The sequence below is a fragment of the Rhinatrema bivittatum genome, chromosome 1 (genome assembly GCF_901001135.1).
Source record: "Rhinatrema bivittatum chromosome 1, aRhiBiv1.1, whole genome shotgun sequence".
In the NCBI taxonomy this organism is placed as follows: Eukaryota; Metazoa; Chordata; class Amphibia; order Gymnophiona; family Rhinatrematidae; genus Rhinatrema; species Rhinatrema bivittatum.
Window position 1 is genome coordinate 276,128,011 of NC_042615.1, and position 21,257 is coordinate 276,149,267.

General features: G+C 43.0%; 1 protein-coding gene across 1 annotated transcript; it reads right to left on the bottom strand.

The window, feature by feature from the left end:
• Nucleotides 1–1,007: 1,007 nt before the first annotated feature.
• Nucleotides 1,008–21,177, bottom strand: LOC115094579 (probable G-protein coupled receptor 151). The gene is made up of 2 exons (XM_029607787.1): nt 21,069–21,177; nt 1,008–2,200 (listed from the first exon to the last, which is right to left on the bottom strand). The coding sequence occupies exons 1-2, from the start codon at nt 21,175–21,177 to the stop codon at nt 1,008–1,010; spliced, it is 1,302 nt and encodes a 433-aa protein (XP_029463647.1).
• Between the last annotated feature and the right edge of the window lie 80 nt (nt 21,178–21,257).

Genomic DNA, 21,257 nt, shown 5'->3' on the forward strand with positions numbered 1-21,257 from the left:
GTGGACTTGGCAGCAGTCATTATCAGATAATTGCTGCTTGCTAATGTTGGATGCGCTTGTTTTCTTGGGGAATCTAAACTCCTCCTGCAGTCATCTCATAATACCAGCTGACATGGGTGCAATCACTTAAATATATAGCTTGCTCTTCTTTCTTTGTATGAAGCTGAAACGACACTGCTTACTTTCCGAGAGTTAGGCTAACTCTGCAGTAGCTGAAACCAACAAAAAGTCATATGACTACTAGATAGATAAACTGAGCGAAGTTAATATACAATTGATAGAGGGAACATACTTCGGTAAGGCATACGCTTCACAGAGTCGCTTAATTCCGTGGAGGGGATGAGCGTCTATATTGGTGCGAACCACTAGAGTTCCCAAAAACAGCAAAAGTGATAACTTTATATTGAAATTAACTTATTCTGGGAGTGACGGTAACAGAATCTAAACTAAAGTTCTGATTTTATCTTTATCTATCAAACCTTAGCATTTGTCTCTATATTACTATGACTCCACCTTGAGGAACATTTAAAAACAAGAAAGCTTATCCAAGGTTATCACTCACCTACTTATCCATGTTATGAGACCATTGCATGAAACATTTGCAATACCTCAGAAACACACTACGGAATTATTATATCACGAGAAAACCTTACAGCTGCGCTAAAACTGCTTCCTGCGCTTTTTAACAATAGATATAGTTGGTCTGTAATCACACTGTTCCGGATGCCTGCTTCTTCACAAAATGTGGTCGAAATGTATATTGCATGTCCTTAGCTTTGAACGAGATGAAGTTGTCTTTTGAAGTGTAGCAATAGATCTCTGTTTTACTGAAGCCTAGGGATTTCAACGCGCTTTTCGCCGATCGCTTAGAAGAAGCTGCTTCCCATAGACTCTCGTGTGTAGGTAATTGATTTATACCGCTGGATATCTGACTGTGCGAGCCAGAGTGGCACGAAGAAGCGCAATACTTAAAGAGACGTTAAGAAACGCAAGGCCGAGGAATGTCTTTAAGGTTTTTCTTGGTGTTCCCAGGGCATTGGGTCATTTTCCTCCCCCGCTGTAGTGTTCCTCCTGTCCTGCCAGAAGTGCTCCACATCTGGAAGAATTTTCTCCTCTTTGAGGCCGGACGCCTCGGGCACTGGCTGCAAGTCCTGCAGAGACCGTATCGTGCTGGTGACCATTTCGGCCCCTTTCTCTCCAGCCGGCGAGCTGCCGTGCCTTCTGCACAGCCCGCACGGCAGGACCGGCCACACGCTCTTGAAGCCTTCTCTGAACTCGTCGGACACTGCCAGGAATATCCCAGGGTTGATGGTGCTATTCAGAAACACGATCACCTGAGCCAAGACCATTAGTGCTGTGGGTGGCTGCAGGCTTCCGAAAGGGCTATGTCTAGCCCAGATCCAGACAATCCAGTCCGGGAGCCACATGGCTTCAAAAGTCAGGCTTACGCTCAACAGCATGGAGGTGATTTTCCTGCTCAGTTGCCTGGGGTTGGGCACCCTGTTTCTCCTCTCCTTTCTTCTTCGCAGGGCTCGCACATAACAGGAAAAGGTGAAGCACATGGGTAGCACATAAACCAGAAGAGGGTACGTTTTGCTGAAGACATCCATGAAGTTGGAGGCATAGGGAGGGACCTCGAAACTGCAAAAGATTCCATTTGGATTCCTCTCCGTCTGGGTAAAGATCAGGTGGGGGAGAGGCAACAAGAACGCCAAGCTCCAGACGAAGAAGAGGAGCCCGACCAGGTGTTTCTTATTAAGGCTCAGAAACTTTGGTGGGGTGACCACATGCTTATACCTCGCCTGCCCGATGGCAGCCAGAGTGAAGCTCTTGACGATCAGACAGCTGTGCAGGAACCAGTCTGCCGTCCGGCAGGCAAAGCCGCCCAGCACCCAGGATTGCTTGGCGTAGGTGACGATTCGGACGGGGATGCAAAACAAAAGCAGCAACAGGTCGGTGGAGCACAGGTGGATCACCAGAACGTTCACCGCGGAGCTTTTCCCTTTCCTGAAATCGTGAATCAGAATGGCGATAACTAAAAGGTTCCCTGCAAATCCTATAAGGCAAACGACTGTGAAAAGGAGAGGCAAGAACACGGTGACGTCCTTTGAGGCTTCTGAGGACTGCAAGCCACCGGCAAAGAAAACGTACTGGGAGCTGTTCATGGTCCTGAAGTTCCAGTCTTGCACGGCAATCCACTCTTCCAGCAAGGGCGCAAAGAGAGAGAGGAGAGAGCTGACAAATTCTGGGAAGATTGCTCCCCGGTTTATTATGTAGAGAAGATAAATAATGTCTGGTATTCCCTTTACTCATGGAACAGCTATTCAAAACATGTTTATCAAATCGCCGCTTGCGAAATCCCCCCGCGTAGGTTCCACCATTGAATATCTCTCCTCAGGCTGTTGCGCACATTTTAGTGGTGGTTTTTACTCTGTCGGCTGTCCAAAGGTTCAGCTGACCTTAGGGATAGTTAGTGCTGCATTTCAAAGTTAATGGCTATTTTCAAAATATAAATACAGATCACATAAATGATAAGGGAGGAAGTAAAGTCCGCAGCTTTTCTCCGGGGAGTAGCGTGCAAAGGAATTTGTCCGTAGCCGGTTGAAGGGATGAAACCCTTCTCGCTTGAAAGATAGAGGGACTGGAAAGTTTTTCTGTTTATTAATAGAGAGCAAGAAAAATCGCGGCTTTCCTTCACAGGTTCCAGGGAGATACACAGCTGCTCTTCTGGAAGCTACAGGCTGAAGTCTCCTGCTGATCGCTAGGAAAAAGCGCGACAGAGAGCGATCCTCGGGGTCTTTCCGTGTATTGGGAGCTGTCCATCATGCGTAGTGCTGAAATCCCACCTTTCAGTCTGTCACACTGGCTGGAGCTCTCAATCTACCCCATTCTCCCCGTCCCCTATTCCCTCTATCTCGTACTCTTTCTTTCTGTCTCTAGCCTCCTTTTTTCTTCCCTCCTACCTCCTTTATCTCCTGTACTTTTCCCTCTTATCCACCGCTAACCAAAACGCCTATTTATGTTGCTCTCCCCTCCCCGTCCCTCCTCCCCCACTACACACCATAAGGTACACGTCCACTCTCCCCTCCCACTTTAGAAATCCCCCTTCAAACAAATCAAGTTAACCATACCCAGAGCCCACAGCTCCCTGAACATATAATGGGGGAGGATTTTTTTTCTCTGCTGTTTGTTGGTAATCATCAAATGCAGTGCCCATGCGGTTCAACGTCCATTGTATTAATGGGAAATCTATATTAAATCTCCTAGCAAACACTAATCCACAGCCTTAGTCATCTTTTTTTTTTCCCCGTAGAGTTTAGGTTTGATTTACAGCATGCCAGCAATCTTGAATAATCAGTTGTATTGAAGCAAACGCGCGTCAGTTCCTCAGTAATCGACAACCTGTAGCTAGCCGTGAAGCTTCAGGCTGTAACAACTAGGGTGAGGAGGGAACTGGTTGATGTATTAACCCTTGATTGCACTTTAAATGAGAAAGGGTGACTGTCATTTTTTTTTTTATACAATATAGAAATCTTAATTACAGAACGGCAAAAGAGCTGGTGATAACTGCTCATTAATACAGGGTTAAGAGAAAAAAAATATGCTAGACAGAAGCACCACCCAGGTAACATGAAATCCATTATTTTTTCAGCTGACTTGATTCTTGCAGCTATGAGAATATGTTTACTTCCCGCTCTGTCCACCCCTACCCCACCCCAGTTTTATAGCAAACTGCGGAGAAATAAGGAAATCCCATCTCTCATGAATCAAAGCCTGACTGACATGTCTGAAAATGAAAGACGCGATAAAACATCTATTATTTTGTACATCACATGTGTACCTTTCATTTTCAGAAAATATATTTTTCATATTTTTTGTAGTAGCATAAATAGTCTATATCGTTTGTGGCGAGCATGTCTGAGGGTAGGCAGGCAGCAGCTTGTAAAGTGAGTAATTAAAGAGAAGTAAACGGATAAGCAACATGTTTCTTTTGTTAAACTTTGTATAAGTTAAAGAGAGTGAAGTTACACTTAGTAAAACGAAAATTCTCAGATAATGATTTTGACTGAAACAGCTTTTATCAACTGTATTTTGAGTAATAACCCCCCATTGGAAGGAGGAAAAACTCCCATGCAAGCAGATGGCAGCAAATAAATTCAGTTTATCTGATGAAGTGTGTCTTCTGTACAAAACTGAGCCCCGCAAAAGAAAAATCTTCTGACTAGGAACTGGAAATCAATGCCTTCTGAAGAGGAGAAAAGGACACAGAGAATTACACTTCGTGGTGTCCAGCTGAAACCAGTGTAAGTTGTTGCCTTCTTAGGAAGGCTACGAAAAATCTAGATATGCAGTTTAAAACAAAATTAGCATCCAAAACCGTCAGATGTTTTGTGGAAGGTGCCATATTGGTGCCTATCATTGTTTGTTAATTGCAAAAACAGGTTTTGGTCATATGGTAAAAAAAAAAATATCCTTCTCAGTCTCCAAATATAAATTCTGTCACAACATGAAAAACAGATGATTGAGAGAAAGCAGACTTAGAAAGTCAGACAGAATATATTAACATGATAAACAGCAAAAGGGAGGGAGCTTATTTGAAAACACAGTATTAACCTGTTATGATAAGTATCCTTAATGCATTCATTTTTCTTACTGATACTCATTTTTCTAATTATTCAGTTAGGATACTTGGGTGAGCAATAAGAAACAATATGTAATAGTGATCTAATAAAAATTTGAACTTTTCCACCAGTCAAAAAATAAGTAAATTCATTATCTGACAGTAGAAGCACCAAGAAATTTGTCCCATGCAGATTTTAAAACCTAAGAAACATTTACAATAATTTTGTAATTAAAAATTGAGTGTAAAAATATGTTTAAACATTTTAAAATAATAACCAAATTATTTTGGGGGAGACTCAAAAGGAATATAAGAAAATACTTTTCATTGAAAGAGTGGTGGACAGCAGGAACAGATTTCAAAACAAAGACGGAAGGACAGCAAAACAATGACAGAATTCAAGCATTCTTGCAAGAAATACAAAGGGAACTTAGTGGTGGGAGGATACAAAGAGAAGACCAGAAATCATAAGATCTGTGGCAGGTACAAATGAGCATATTGGGTGGCCCATTTTCTGCAAAGTTCTCAGTTTATAAAAGCACCAGTATAAAGACAAGAACATTTTTGTTAAATGCCTGGCCCCTCATCTTCAACTCAGAACACCTAACTTTTAATTCATGAAATTAATAGGGATCAGGTTCATTCAACTGGGTACAGTCAATTAGCTCATTGAAGAAAATGGTTTGCATAGAATTTCCAATCACCTGCAAGCTTCAATGGTAGGACAAGATAGTTGGAAGCTGCAAACTTGCATTTTTTCACTTTCTCATAGGCATCGATTTTGATTTTTTTTTCTTTTTTTTACAAAAGTTGAAGCACTGAATTGTCCCAGAACTCAGGGTACTCAGCTGCAGAAGGTAACTTTAACTGTTTCTGTTTTATAATCATGAATTCTAAAAATCCTTTGCAAAGATTCTTCTGGAGATTCCAGATATGAAAATCTACCATAAGGAAAATCTACCAAAGGATCTAATGGTCAAAGATCTCAAATGTTTCTCTTCATCTTTCTCTGGAAGGGTGTTTCAGTTAACCAGTGGAGATGTGCATTCATTTTCAACGAATGTGCAATCCGCAACGCATAAGTCCTTGTTCATTTGATTCCTGGGTTTGCGAAACGCATGGCGATCCCCCATGAATGAAATATATCATACTAGTTTCATTCTTTTGGTTTGCAGTGATTTCTTAGCGGCCATTTGATATAGGAGAAGGCCATGTGGGAGTATACATAGCAAAAACCAGCCCTTTCCTGTGAGTCATAAGTGACCTCACAATCCTGTCATAGAGTGGGTCAGATAGGTTGGCAAAGAGACCAGAATGGCAACTTATCAGAGCTAAGCATTTTTCTAATGCAGCCAATCGCCACTCTCAGTGCTCTGTGATGCTGTTCCTGCTATACTATTTATTAGGGATGTGAATCATTTTTTGACGATTTAAAATATCGTCCGATATATTTTAAATCGTCAAAAATCATTAGAGGCGATATTTAATTGGAATTCCCCTGATTTATCGTCAAAAATCGTAAATCGGGGGAAGGGAGAAGGGAAGGGGGAGAGCGGGAAAACCGGCAAACTAAAACATCCCTAAAACCCACCCCGACCCTTTAAAATAAATCCCCCACTCTCCCGAACCCCCCCAAAATGTCTTAAATTACCTGGGGTCCAGTGGGGGGGTCCCGTTGTGATCTTCCACTCTCAGGCGTCGGGCGCGTTGATAGAAAATGGCGCCGGTGCTACCTTTGCCCTGTCATATGACAGGACAAAGGTAGCACCGGCGCCATTTTGGTTCCTGTTCCCCGACGTCACGAGCATAGGAGATCGCTCCCGGACCCCCGCTGGACCCCCAGGGACTTTTGGCCAGCTTGGGGGGGCCTCCTGACCCCCACAAGACTTGCCAAAAGTCCAGCGGGGGTCCAGGAACGACCTCCTGCACTCGAATCGTGTTGCCGTACGGCCGGCACCATTTTGCTGTACGGCAATATGACCATATGGCCGGCGCCAGCTTTGCAAAATGGCGCCGGCCATATGACAGGGCAAAGGTAGCGCCGGTGCCATTTTCTATCAACGCGCCCGATGCCCGAGAGTGGAAGATCACAACGGGACCCCCCCCACTGGACCCCAGGTAATTTAAGACATTTTGGGGGGGTTCGGGAGGGTGGGGGATTTATTTTAAAGGGTCGGGGTGGGTTTTAGGGATGTTTTAGTGTGCTGGTTTTCCCGCCCTCCCCCGATTTACGATTTACACGATATTTATAAAAACAAAACCGCGACGATCCGATTCCCTCCCCCCCCCAGCCGAAATCGATCGTTAAGACGATCGATCACACGATACACATCTCTACTATTTATAGCTTAAGCATGCAGCATGCCACGCACTTTCTTCTCGGCTGTTGTTTCGGGAGCTAGCTTTACTCAGAGCTAGTCTGAGTGTCTCACATCTGTATTCAATTGCTATTGCTTGCTATTTTGATAGAATTTTCCATTGAAAAAGATATTTGTTCGTTTTTGCTGCTGTGCCAGCCATGCTTCTTTTTTACCGCACTTTCTTTTATTGAACTCAGACTGTCTCTCTGTCTCTCCCACTGAGACAAGCCGCAAGCAGTGGCATTTTGCTGCTGATCTTACCCCCCTGGTGTAGGTTGCAGGCAGAGTATGGGTGGTGTGCAGGGCTGGTGCAAGGGTATTTGGCACCCTAGGCAAACCTTACAGTCTGGCGCCCCCTCCCCATACACAATTTTAAATTATGCATTTATAACATATTTTACATGAAAAATGACATTCTGAGGTAAAATTAATATACAAGTTGTTGTGATAATTTCATGCACTGTTCTGATGCCAACAAGAAAACTTTGCATCTTGGAATTCATATGGCATCATACCTATTATGATATATTTCAGCATGGTCCTACCGTATCAACACAGTACTATCTGCCAACACACAAAGAATAACAACCCTACCTATGAAAAAGAATACCAAAAATATTACACCAGAATCTAAAATATCAATACACCTCCCTCAGCACTGAAACACTATTACTCTCCCTCTCAGACACAATCCTCAAAGGACTCGACTGTAACACTTCCTACCAACTCATCCTCCTCGACATATCAGCTGCATTTGATACCGTCAACCACAAAACGTTAATACACAGATTACAGGAAATTGGACTACAAGATACAATGCTCAGCTGGTTTAAATCCTACCTATCCAACAGGTCATACAAGGTCAAATTCAACGACATCGAATCCAAGCCAATTCCCCTACCCCATGGAGTTCCACAAGGATCTTCCCTATCCTCCACTTTATTCAACATCTATATGACCCCACTATGCAAACTCCTCAAGGAAGCAGGTCTATTGCATTACATATACGCCGATGATGTACAAATCTTGCTCCCAATCAAAGACTCCATCAAACACACCCTAGAGCAATGGACAACACACCTCTCATCAATAAAGCACCTGCTATCACAACTATCCCTTACTCTCAATCACGCAAAAACTGAAATCTTATACATATCCAGCAAACCCCCCCTACCACCCCCCCACCAACCCCCCCCACACAACATCCTACAAACCAAACACACTCTACAGTCAAAAACCTTGGCATCTTTCTCGACAACCAACTGAACTTCAAGAAGCACATCAACAACCTACTAAAAGACGGATTTTACAAACCCAAATCCTAAGAAAGCTCAAGCCACTGCTATACCCTCAAGACTTCCAAACAGTTCTACAGGCTCTTTTCTTCTCTAAACTTGACTAATGCAATGCCCTGCTACTAGGCCTTCCAGCCTCCACCATCAAACCAATTCAACTACTCCAGAACGCTGCGGCCAGAGCACTCACAACAAACAGCAAGAAATCAGACCACATCACACCCATCCTCAAAGACCTACACTGGCTTCCAATCCCGCAGTGAATACGGTACAAAACTCTAACCATCATCCACAAAATCATCCACAACAACCAAACCAACTGGCTGCCCACCCCCCTTCTCCTCCATACCCCCATTTGGAATCTTCGCTCCTCAAACTCTGGCCTCTTACAAATACCGCCCCTAAAGCCACTCAATGGATATCAACAAGGGAATGAACATTTTCCTTTGCCGGCCCCATCCTATGGAACAAACTCCCCACAGAACTAAGAACAGATCCATCTACCCAATCTTTCAAGAAAAATCTTAAAACATGGTTATTCCGCAAAGCCTTTCCAACATCACACACAAATCAACCCGAAACCAGACCCTAACACTGCACTCAGAGCTACCCCCCTCCCCACCACCACACCAATAAATTCACCCCTGTTACTCTAATGCTAATTACTATCATTATATTACTATTTCTGCTATCTATTTATATAATCTATTTAATTATCGTACCCCATTCCTATTACTGTCTCTGATACAAAATATACCTAATGATAATTATTGTTACCCCTGTTACTCTAATATTTACCACTATTATGCTATCTATTCCTTTTTACTATACCATTATTATTTATGCTATCTTTTGGCACTATTATTCTATTATTATCTATGCTATTTTTGGCACTGTTTTTTACCCATGTTGCTGCTATAACTTCCTATGACATTCCTCTAATCATTTACTGTACCTGTCAAAAGGAAAGGACTTCCTTCCTGTACCTTTCAAATTATTTGGAAACCAATGTGATATGTAAATCGAATACCGGTATATAAAAACAAATAAAATAAATAAATAAATATGGCTTGTTGCTGGTACCCATTGTGTAAGGCCCAGGCTCAGTATACTTTATAACAGGCTAACCCCGGACTTATAATATTCTTGGCAATTGCCTTTACAATGTAAGAGCTAGTAGTGGTGGCATAGGCAGCAACTTATGGAAACAGTAGTGCAGTTGCCATGTTAGTCCACTTTAAAGCACAGAACTATGGCAACAGAGCAACCATCAGAAGAGGCAGGGGTTAGTAGTAACTAAGGATGAAGTGAGGGAGAGTACATTTTTAAAGAAAAGGCCCACATGGTAAACAAAATAGCAAAACAGCTTTTTTTCTACAACCACAAAACAGCTAAAGGAAATTAATTCAAAACTCTGCATTGTTAGTGTCTATATAATATACACGGTAGTCTCAATCATCAGGTGTTCCTCTGTCAATCTCTATCAGCAGTCAATTCAAAAAGCATCAGCTGCAGAAAAACATCTAATGGTGCAGAAATTAGAGCAGAAAGCAGCTTTTCTTTATTCCTTCTCTAGCCTCCTTCCCAGTGACCTGAGGATGACATATTCTAAGAGTGTGCACTTTTAGATCTTTAGCAAAATCCCTCCTAGTAACCACTGAAGAAACATGCAGAGCAGGAGAAAATGACTCATTTCAGTGATGTTGAATAAATAATGGTAAAAAACCATGTAGATGACAACTAATTGATGGAGAAGGTGAAAGCTCTTTGTCAGTGATCCCCCTCTGATGAGGGTTCAGATTCTTAAGCAAAATCTGAGAAACCTGTGTGACTTGGAATCACAGACATCTCTGGAACCAAATCCTTTTTTTCTTTCTGTTGCAGGCAGTATTTCTACCCAGTTTTATCCTTTCTTGTAGGCGTCTTTCTTCCCATACAGCTCTTGGAAGAGTGCCATCTAGCACAGCTTCCATTGTTTAACTTGATATTCACTTCCACAGGTCAAATACTGCAATGAACAGAAATATGTTGTAATGGGATCATTAATTAGATGTATACTTTACAATCACATTATGAGATCCATACCAAACGAATGAGTCTAAGTGGCCAATGCATTAAACCTGGGGCATTTTCTGCAGGCTAGCAGCCTGTTTCTGTGAAAGTTTACTATGGGCTCATTTGCATCCAGAGCAAACTTTGTGAGAAATGTTACAAAAGTTCCCTGCTGTGCAATGCGTAGTGCTGACCCCCCCTATCAGACCAACCTGGTTGAAAGGGACCACGTGACCCAGTCAAAGCCACAGCCACCACCCGCACCCCTCAACCCTCATGTGACAAATCCTTGGTGATCTGTGGGAAAAGAAGAAACCTCCCCCACATGGACCCTAAATGCAGGAAAAATTAGCCCTTTGGAAAGTTCCCTCTCACTTCTAACCCTCATTCCCTTTTAAATAAGAACCCAAAGCCTCTGAGTGGGGACAGAACCCCCAGTGGTGCCATCTTGGAAAATGGCAACCACTGAGCACATGCACTCCGTTTCCCTGCAACATGTAGGGAAAAGGGGGGCAGCTGCTTCCATTTTGCAGGGTAGGAGCACGTGGAGATTGCTTCTGTCCTCGAAGAATCCCACAGCTATGGGGTAAGCTGAAGGAGGAGGCTAAGGAGGTGGGGCGGGGACCTACTGAACCAATAAGCTGGGTAGAAAACTTACACAACCCCCCCTCTGCTACTGGGATAGCCACAAAAAGATGATTGAGGTGAGGTTTCCTTTTTACAAAAACAGACTTGTGAATATTTTTTTTGCAAACCTGTTTCCACAAAATTCAACATTAGTAAGCTGTTTGCATGATCCCTGCCTCGCAGCAAATTATTAATGTTGAATTTAAATAACCATTTGTACATAACAGACTACATTCAAACATTTGCTACTAATAAGGGTGTGCGTGCAAAGTCAATTCACAAAAGTAGGGATTTGCATGCAAAAAAAAATTTAAAAATGCTAACATTTTTTACATTCTTGCATGTTGGTGGCCATTTTGCAAATTTGTGCATGAAGCCCACTTTTGGCAAAGTGACTTCACACTTTAATACATCATTCTCTACTTGAGTTAATTTTGCAGTGAGAATTGTAACCTGTAGACTGAATAAACCATGCTGATTATATTATGAAGGCAAGATTACATCCCTACTCTTTCAGAAAATGAGAGATGATCTTCAATGTGCACATTGTAGACAGGACCTTGGTTTAGCATATTGCTTGAAAAACAGAGTCCTTAAAAGAATAGCAGACCATGCTGTGGAAATCGTTCATACTGACTTATAGAAAAAGATTGCATCAAATAACCTACCATCATCACCTCCTGCAATTCCCAGTGCTCCCATGTCCAACACTGCTTAGTCGCTCAGATCGTAGAAAGTTGGAGAACAGTATGTTGTTATTATTATTATTATTATTAAAAATTTGTTACTCGCACACTCCACTGCTGGTGGTGAATTACATAAAACATCCTTAGTCACTATCTCACAGTGTATATTTTCTGGGCTCAGTTTGCAAAAGATAAATGTTAAATATATAAGTAACCATTTTGAAAATGGGGCCCTCTTCATTTTCCTAGCTCCCTGGACATGGTAGATTCTCTAAGTTATTAGTCCTTAGTTTTGTTCCATTCAGGATCCATTCACCACCACCAAAATTTCAAATCCCTTCAAAATGTACATTTCTACTTCATCGTTTTTCCCCTAGTTGTCTCCTGAGTATGCTGTAAAACCAACATGCCTCAGATATTTCCACTAAGTTTAGAAAATGTCCATACACAGTTTCCTGATTTGCTGTTTCTGCAGTTTTTCTTAACTCTCTTTAATTTTATGACAAGACATTCAAACTTGTCTGTTAATACTTATGGTTTGAGCTTCAGTGATCATCAGATGGAATGCTTAATGTAAGAGTAAAAGCAGAGAGGGGTCATGCAAATTCAGAGTCCTGGACCTCAGGAGTGCCAAATTTGGTAAAATAGGGGAGTATCTCAAAGAAGTACTGTCAGAGTGGGAAATCCTATGTAAAATAAAACAACATTGACTAAACTGACAGAATGAAGTTTCATCTAAGAAGCATGAGAGTGGTATAGCACTTGGCAGTTAAGATTCAAATGGGCTCCACCTTAACCAGGGTGGAACCAGGCTGTTGGCTCTATCTTTTAAAAAGGAGATAGAGCAGCTTTTAGACTAGAACAAGGGGAAAGCCGACAGCGGCTCGGCAGTGCACAGTTCAGAGAAATGTATCTTTGAAGGATACTAATGAAACAGGAGAGTTAGGGCATCCCAACAGAGAAGTTCCAATAAAAGCAAAAATAGTCCATGTCTTATAAGTAAAGAATCGCCTGAGCTAAAGGACTCCAAATTATCCCTATCAACTGAAAAGCAGGGTTTTTTTTTTTAAAATTTAAAGTTTATTGTGTTTCATTTTCCAACACACCATTTACAAAGCTAAACATGTAAATTCAAAAAGAAACATTAAAGGTAATAAACATCAGCACTTAAACAATAACCATGTCCTAGCCACATAAGGATGAAAAAAGGGGATAGATGCCAAAAGTCTTATAAATTCCTTTATTGAAGTGGGAGACACAAGGGTAGCTCGACTCTGGCCGAGTTCGCCGTCTGAAAACGGCTGCCTCAGGGCTTTACATATATTCTCTTGTATTCCACAATTTAGATTCAAGTGAATTGAGTATGGAGGGTCATATAAATCACTATATGACCAACAACAGTATTGAATCTTTTGAACGCATTCACGGAAGAATCTCCACTCGGGCGGTCATGTTTGTGAATACAAGAGAATATATGTAAGCCCCTGAGGCAGCCGTTTTCAGACGGCGAAACTCGGCCAGAGTCGAGCTACCCTTGTGTCTCCACTTCAATAAAGGAATTTATAAGACTTTTGGCATCTATCCCCTTTTTCATCCTGACGGCTATTATAGATCGCCTTCCTTTGTGTTTTTTGGGTCCTAGCCCACATAATACAGGGGCTATATATTCAAAGAATTTCTAATTTAAGAAACTTAAAGGAAGGAAGTACAATCATACTTGTTTACCAGCATCTAATATCATACCACGGCCTTATCTTTAATAAAAGTCTCCAGATATAGAAAGTCCATAAATTCATATCTGTTCTTTTGAAATATTACAAGGCATTTACATGAATATTTAAGATAAAAAGAAGCTCCAATATCCAAAACCTTCTGCTTTAACAGTAAGAATTGTTTACGATAGCATTGTGTGAGCGAGATACATCTGGAAAAACATTCACTTTCTGACCACAAAACGACATTTAGATTTTCAGAAGGCATTTGATAAAGTTCCTCATGAGAGACTTCTAAGAAAACTAAAAGCCATGGGATAGGAAGCGATATCCTTTTGTGGTTTGCAAACTGGTTAAAAGGAAACAGAAAATAGGATTAAATGTTAGTTTTCTCATGTTGAAAACAAGGGTAAACAATAGAGTAACTCAGGGATCAGTACTTGGACCGGTGCTTTTCAATATATTTATAAACTAGCCGTTAAGCCGTAACAACGGCTACATTAAAAAAAAATGTTGGTCCATTTCCTTCCCCCTCATTCTCCTCCCCTCCCCCTCCCCCTCCCCTCCCTCTCCCACCTCCCCCTCATTCTCCCTCCCCCATCCTCCCTTCCCCCCCTCTCCCTCATTCTCCCTCCCCCCTCCTCCCTCTCCCTCCCCCCCCTCCCTTCCCCTCCCCCTCCCCCTCCCCTCTCATTCTCCCTTCCACCTCCACCTCTCCCTTCCACTTCCCCTCCCCTATTCTCCCTCCCACCTCTATTCTCCCACCCACTCCTTCTCACCTCCCTCTCTCCTCCCTCCCCCTCCCCTCAGTCACTCCCCTCTCTCAATCCCCTCCTCTCCCAGCTCATTCACAACCCCTTCGGATGGCGCGCGTGCACCGCCGCTACAAGTCCTCACCGCCGCTGCTACGGGTCCTCGCCACCGCCATCGCTACGGGTCCTCCCAGCGCCATTTTTTTTGTCAACAGGCAAACTCTGGCCGACGTGCCCGCGCATGCGCGGTAGAGCTGCTCTCTACTGCGCATTTGCGGGCCGTCGGTCAGAGCCCATTTATAAGGTAGATGATCTGGAAAGAAGTACGAAGAGTGAGGTTATCAAATTTCCAGATGACACAAAATTATTCAGAGTAATTAAATCACAATCAGATTGTGATAAATTGCAGGAGGACCTTGCAAGATTGGAAGACTGAGCATACAAATGGCAGATGAAATTTAATGCAGACAAGGGAGGGAGGAGGAATAGCCTAGTGGTTAGAGCAGTGGGCTAAAGTCCTACTGTTGCTCATTGTGACCTTGGGCAAGTCACTTTACCCTCCATTGCCTCAGGTACAAAACTTGATAGGGAAATACCTACAGTACCCAAATGTAAACCGATGTGATATCTTAGATCAAATGTCAGTATATAAAAATAATAAATAAAGTGCAAGGTGATTGAAATTGTCAGCTCAGATGGTCAAAAAAGCAAACAGAATAGTAGGAATTATTAGGAAAGGAATGGTGAACAAAACAGAGAATGCATAATGCCTCTGTATCACTCCATGGTAAGACTGCACCTTGAATACTGTGTGCAATTCTGGTTGCTGCATCTGAAAAAAGTTATAGTTGCAATAGAGAAGGGCAACCAAAATAATAAAGGGGATGGAACAGCTCCCCTATGAGGAAAGGCTGAAGAAGTTAGGGCTGCTCAGTTTAGAGAAGGGACAGCTGAGGAGGGATATAATAGAGGTCTAGTGGTTAGAGCAGAGGACTAGAACAGGTTATTGTGAATCAGTTATTTACTCTTTCAGATAATAGAAGGACTAGGGGATTCTCCATGAAATTAGCAAGTAGCACATTTGAAACAAATCAGAGAAAATTATTTTTCGTTCAACGCAATCTGGAATTCATTTCCGGATGATGTGGTTAGGGCAGTTAGTATAGCTGGGTTTAAAAAAGGTTTGGCTAAGTTCCTGGAGAAGTCCATAAACTGCTATTACTGGCATTAGTAGTATTGGATTTATATAATGTTTGGGGTACTTGCCAGGGTACTTGTAGCCTGCATTGGCCACTGTTGGAAACAGGATGCTGGGCTTGATGGTCTCTCGGTCAGACCCAGTATGGCAACTTCTTATGTTCTTAAAATCATAAATCTGAAGTACAGAAATCCAAGGAGCAGCCCACAATGATGGTAATTTTTAAATGAGTGCATGTGCTCCCATACATACACAAATCAGCTCACGAGCAAAAATATGCTGGAATTTTAAATTCTGCACTTGTGCACATATGTTTAAAAATGCATCAACCATGTGTCAGTATGCTCCTAATTTTAAGAGGTTACTCAAACAAAGCTAGCATATGTGTCTTCCCTAGGACTTTATTGGCTTTTACACGCAAATGTGTTGCGATTCCAGCTGCTGTACGGCCTCCTTTCCACCAGAGGACCCCAGTGATCCCAGCTCTGAACTGTTCTCCAGTATACTCTGGCTCCTGTCCTCAGGTGGTGCTTCTGACTTCATGACAGAAGGAGACCTCCACAAGCTCATTCCCCTGGCCTACCAATCCCCTTCTCTCCTGCCGTTACCACACCCAGACTCCAGCCGTACTTAACTCTGTCTCTCCCATGCTTCAATGCTTTGGCTTCGAGTCCATCTTAGCTCCCTGCTCTAGCCCTCTCTGCCTTGCAACTTCCTCAAGATACTCCTAGTCTTGTCTCGTGGCCTCTGTGCCTTCTGACTCCAACCTTGCTTTTCTCTATTTCCTAGCCTCTGGGGCTTCTGTTCCCTGCTTGCCTTGGTCTTGCCTTGTGGCCATCCAGCCTTCTGTTCCAAGCCTTGCTCTGTGGCCTGTGGGCCTTCTGACCCTTTCTTGTCTGGTAACCTGCCCTTGGCCTCTCTCTTTTCTGACCCTTGGCCTAGCCCTGAGACTCCCACTTCTCTGCCTGCTTCTAGCCCTCTTTCTGCCTTGCCCCTCAGGGCCTTCCTTGCCTATGCTGCCTTTGGACATTCTATGTTCCATGTTCTGTGTCATCCTAGTCCTGGTTTGTCGTGTCTTGTTCTAACCTGTCTGCCCCAGTTCCAGCTCCATGCTTACCTGCACCCAGTTCCACACTTACCTTCACTCTGTTCCTGTGTTCTTGTACCACCCTTACCAGCACTCAGCTTCAGTGTTCCATTTCCACACTTAGTAGCACTCAGTTCCAGCGCTCCAGTGCCCCAGCCCAGCCTGCACCTTGTTCCAGTGCTCCAGCCTCACCGAACCATCTATATTCCATTCCAGTCCTGCAGCACTTCAGGAGATGGTGTCTACAACACCCCCTCTCCAGCTGCCCTTCATTCACAACTGTATGTAAGCAGATTTTAAAACATGCTCGCATGAGGCACATTCCTAGTATTCCAATTAATCCACCAGTTTGTCCAGTTAATATTGAGCTCTTTCAGACCCCTTGGGTTTTTCATCCTGCACGCCGCCCAGTTGACCTGGACCCCTCACCCAGTCCTATAAGCCCTAAAACTCACGTTCTACAGACTTACTCCTCATTAGGAGTAGCAGTAAAGTTACGTGGATATCTAGCGTACATGCACTGTGCTTTTTGGTTTTAAAATGTGTGCATAAGTGTTGCTCCCACACCAGGACACCATGTCCCACCTATTCCCCACCCCTTTTCCATCCCCTTATTTCTCATGTGTACAGGGTACATACATGTGTGACTGGCAGCTTTCATGATGCGTGGCTTGCGGGAAGGCCCCGCAAATCGCCTCATTTACCCCTGACGCCACTCCCAGCCACCCACAGCAAGGATGCAGCTTCTGACCACCAGACCTGTGCTACATGGTTGGCACACTATTGAGGTGCCTAGGCCACATCAGGCTTTTGCTCCTCCCAGGCCTCCTTCTAGGCGCACATGCACGGTGCACACCATTTCTTAAGGGGCCCATGGCAGGAACAGCCACATGGTGCACTTGGATGATGTCATGGCCCTAGGCCTTAATAAGCTCTCCTGGTGCCACAGTTCCTCACCTCAGCAATGGGTCTCCTACTGCTAGTTGTGAGTGTAGTTCCTACATTCCTGATCGGCTTTCTTCCTGTGTCTTGATTTCATGATTGTCTTTGTTCCTGACTTCCTGTGCCTTGCCTCATCCAGCCTTGTCAAGTCCAGCCTCACTTCGCCTAGTCTTGTCTTATCCAGCCTTGCCTTCTCCTGTCCATCTTGTCCAGGGTCTTCTGTTCTGTGTTTCTTTGTCTACCCTTTGTTGACTTCCAGATTTTGACTTCTTGCCTGCACCTGACCATGATTGCCTGCTGCCTGGACCTGTCCTCCTGCCTGGGCTTGACCATGATTGCCTCCCACCTGAACCTGACTCTTGCTTGCACCCGACTAGTCTGCCCACAGCCTGCCCCCAGCTTGATCTGCCTTTGACTTCTCAAATCTGCTGCCTGCCCTGACCGTGGTATGGACTCAGACTCTTGCTTACCTGACCACCCTAGGGACCTATCTAAGCCCTGCCGGCCACCAGAACCCAAGGTTCAACCTGTGAAGAAGGTGGCTAGTATATGTGAAGCTTCAGCCTGTTCTGCTTCAGGGCATGTTTGCCAGCTGTCAGTGTGGACCATGTAGGTCTGCCTAGGAGGCTGCATCAACTACACCACAGCAAGGGCTCACACCCACACCACCCCTCACAGCGGCTTTCATATGCATGTATGTGGGCATGTTGAGGGGGAGAGGGGTGGGGTGCGGATTAATGTTCGCTGACTAGGAGAAAGATCTTGGGATTATTGTGCTGATGATCTCAAGGTAGTGAAATGATGTGATTAAGGCTATGGCTACAGCCAAACAAATATTAGGGTGCACCAGAAGAGATATAACCTTAGGAAAACACGTATCTATAGAGCATTAATAAGACTTCATCTATTACATTGTGAGCAGTTTTAAAGTCTAAACAGTTAAAAGGTTGTGGACAGACTGGAAACAGTAGTGAGGCTACCAAAGTGGTGCAGAACCTCATGAGATGAGACTTAAAAACCTAAATGTGTCTGTCCTAGAGGAGATGAGATCATAGAGACATTCAAATTCCTCAAAAGGTATAAATCAGTGTTTCCCAATCCTCTCAGGAAGGCACACCTAACCAGTCTTGTTTTCAGGATGTCTGTAATGAATTTGCATGAGATAGATCTGTATTCATTGGAGACATATTGTAAGCAAATCTATCTCATGCATACTCATTGTGCCAATCCTGGAAACCCACCTGGTTAGGTGTGCCTCCAGGGGAGGGTTGGGAAACTCTAAAAAGAAATAATACACAAGAAACAAACCCTTGTAGGAAGAAATAATGCTTTAGAGCAGAGGTTACCCACCTTTTGGGAAGCATGAACCCTTTTTCAACCTCCAAAACCTTTGCGGACCCCCATATGTATCTCTTTAATTTTTACATACAGTTAAAGGCCACACGGAAAACTGATTAGTGTAACAACAAATAATAAAATGCACTCCAAAATAATTTTAAATGTATAAAACTTAATATTAAATAAGAAATGGTTTCTGATATAATCTATGCTCTCCCTCCTGCTCTCCCTTTATGGCCCATTCATGAGTTTTACCCCCTCACCTCCATCAAGGCCCATTCCCTAGTGCCTTCTCTCCAGCCCTGCTTCCTTCTACCTACGGACCCTTCCTGAGTGCTCTCCCTCCTGCTCTTTCCTCCCCACAGCCCCTTCTCTGGCTCTGTCCTTCCTGCCTTCGTCCTGTGACCCTTCCCCAAGTGCCTTCACTCCTGCCCTGCTTGCCCTCATCCATGACCCCTTCCTTAAAACCTTCCCTTCTGTCCTCTTCCTCCTGTGTCTTCTTTCTGGTCCTCCTCCTCCTCAAGATACCTTCCTGAGTGCTTCCCTGCCAGCGCTCCATCTTTCCTCCTGCTCTTCCCCCATGGCTCTTTTCTGAATACTGCACAGCCTCCCCTATGATCTCTCCTTCCCTCCTCCATAGCCCCTTTCTGAATGTCTTGCCTCATATCCTCTTCCTCTTACAGCCCCTTCCCTGGTCCCACCTCAAGTCCTCTTTTATTTATTTATTTGGATTTATTACCCACTTTTTTATATAAGAAATTCAATCCAAGGTGGGTACAATATAGTCAAAAGGTAACATACAGTCTTTGTTCTTCGCAAAGAAGCTTGCTGGAAATTCCATCACCGAAATTTGCCATACTACACATTACTGGTGAGTGCACTTTCTCTGTTGCAGCACCAACACAATGGAATTCGTTTTCAATTGAAATCAAACTATGTGACTCGCTTTACTCAATTCAGAAAAGACATTAAGACCTTTTTATTTAATTTAGCCTATGGTTAAGTTTGCTTTAATCATCTACCTCTTGTGTTTATAAATTGCTTTAATTTAATATTTTTTATTTTATACATTCTTGTAACATATTTTAACTTTATTTTCTTATTATTTTAATTGTACGTTGTTATATTTCTTGTCTGTTGATTTAATTTGTATATGTTATTTTGCTCACCACCTAGGCCTTTTATGTGTTAGGCGGTTTTATAAATTTTAATAAATGTAAATGTAATTGAAGGAGTCTTAACAGTTCTAGTGTGAAGGAGACTTCAGTAGACTAAACTTGATATCTATCAATGATAGGACTAAACAGGTAAAATGTAGATCAGGATTAAACCTGAAATAAATTAACAACAGGACTAAGAATAGATCACATCTCTATAAAATCAACAAAGGATTAATTAGAGATGAATACAAACATCTCAGCACAATAGGTTGTAGCAGTATTTTCAAGGCATTCATATATAACTACAAACAATAGGTTGCAGAAGGGGGTATAGATACTTTGAATAGTCCTGGAGTCTCTACCTTTTTAGAGGATTCTATGGACCACATTCATACTAGAGCCACACTGTTGGTTTCTTTTTCTTTAAAGAAGGATAAAGATTTATTTTTTTCAAAGTATTTTCAAACTAAGGATTTTATTTTTTGAGGGCAAAAAATTCAAATTTTTCCGGATGTTTCACGCGCTACACAAGTGCGTAGGAAACAATTTCATACTTTAAAAAAAACAGGCTTTCGATCTGGGAGCCAGTTTTTTCCTAAAATTTCCCTGCAAATGTCATATAACACTTCAGAACAACAAGTTTATTTTTACCGACCCCACTCACTTGGAGCGATTCTTAAAGGACAAATCTCCAAAATAGTAAGTATTAGTTGAAGGAGATAGGGTTGCAATAAAAGGTAATGACATGCAGTAGTCAGGAACTCTACTTGAACCCCTAGATGTGGGCTAGGATATGAAATATATTATGTAAAGTATAATTTGAAAATTGTAAAAGTGTTACTGGAAATTCTTGGGTTATTGCATTTGTAAATAAATGTTATAACTCAATAAAAATATAATTAAAAAAAAAAAAACCAATAGGTTGCAGCATGATGTTTAAGGTGCCCCATAATGTGCCAAGCAGCTTATAGCACTCTCTCCTGCCCTTCTCCCTCTTAGGGCCTTTTCCAAGTGCTTTCACTCCTATGTTATCCTCTTGCCCTTCCTCTCCTCATGTGACCCATTCTCCACTCCTGAGTGCTGATCCCACTATGGCCCCTTTCCCTCCTGCCTCCTTACCTCCACCCCCTAATATGATCACGATAATCCCTTAGTGTAGCATTTTTCTCCCTCACTGTCAGGACAGCCAGTGTATATATAGTTATAGCCAGAAATGTTCCTCAGGGTCATCACCCTACTTGCTGCTGCCTCTAGTTGTGTAGAGCAGCTGCTGTTGAAGGTGCTGGTGGCAGCACGCTTCCCCTCCTCTTCTTGGTGCAGCTTCAGACTCCTCAGGGTGACAATCATCCACACTCTTCCACCCCTCCTCTCCACGCCAGTTTGGACTTCTTGAGGCTGCAATATTCCTCTTTTTGGCATAGGATCAA

Excerpts from the sequence above, each read along its gene's own strand:
- LOC115094579 (XM_029607787.1), bottom strand. The coding sequence starts at position 21,177 with ATGATTGTCACCCTGAGGAGTCTGAAGCTGCACCAAGAAGAGGAGGGG. Across the intron at positions 2,201-21,068 it reads ACAACTAGAGGCAGCAGCAA|AGTGGATTGCCGTGCAAGAC; the intron begins GTAGGGTGATGA and ends CCTTGCTGGAAG.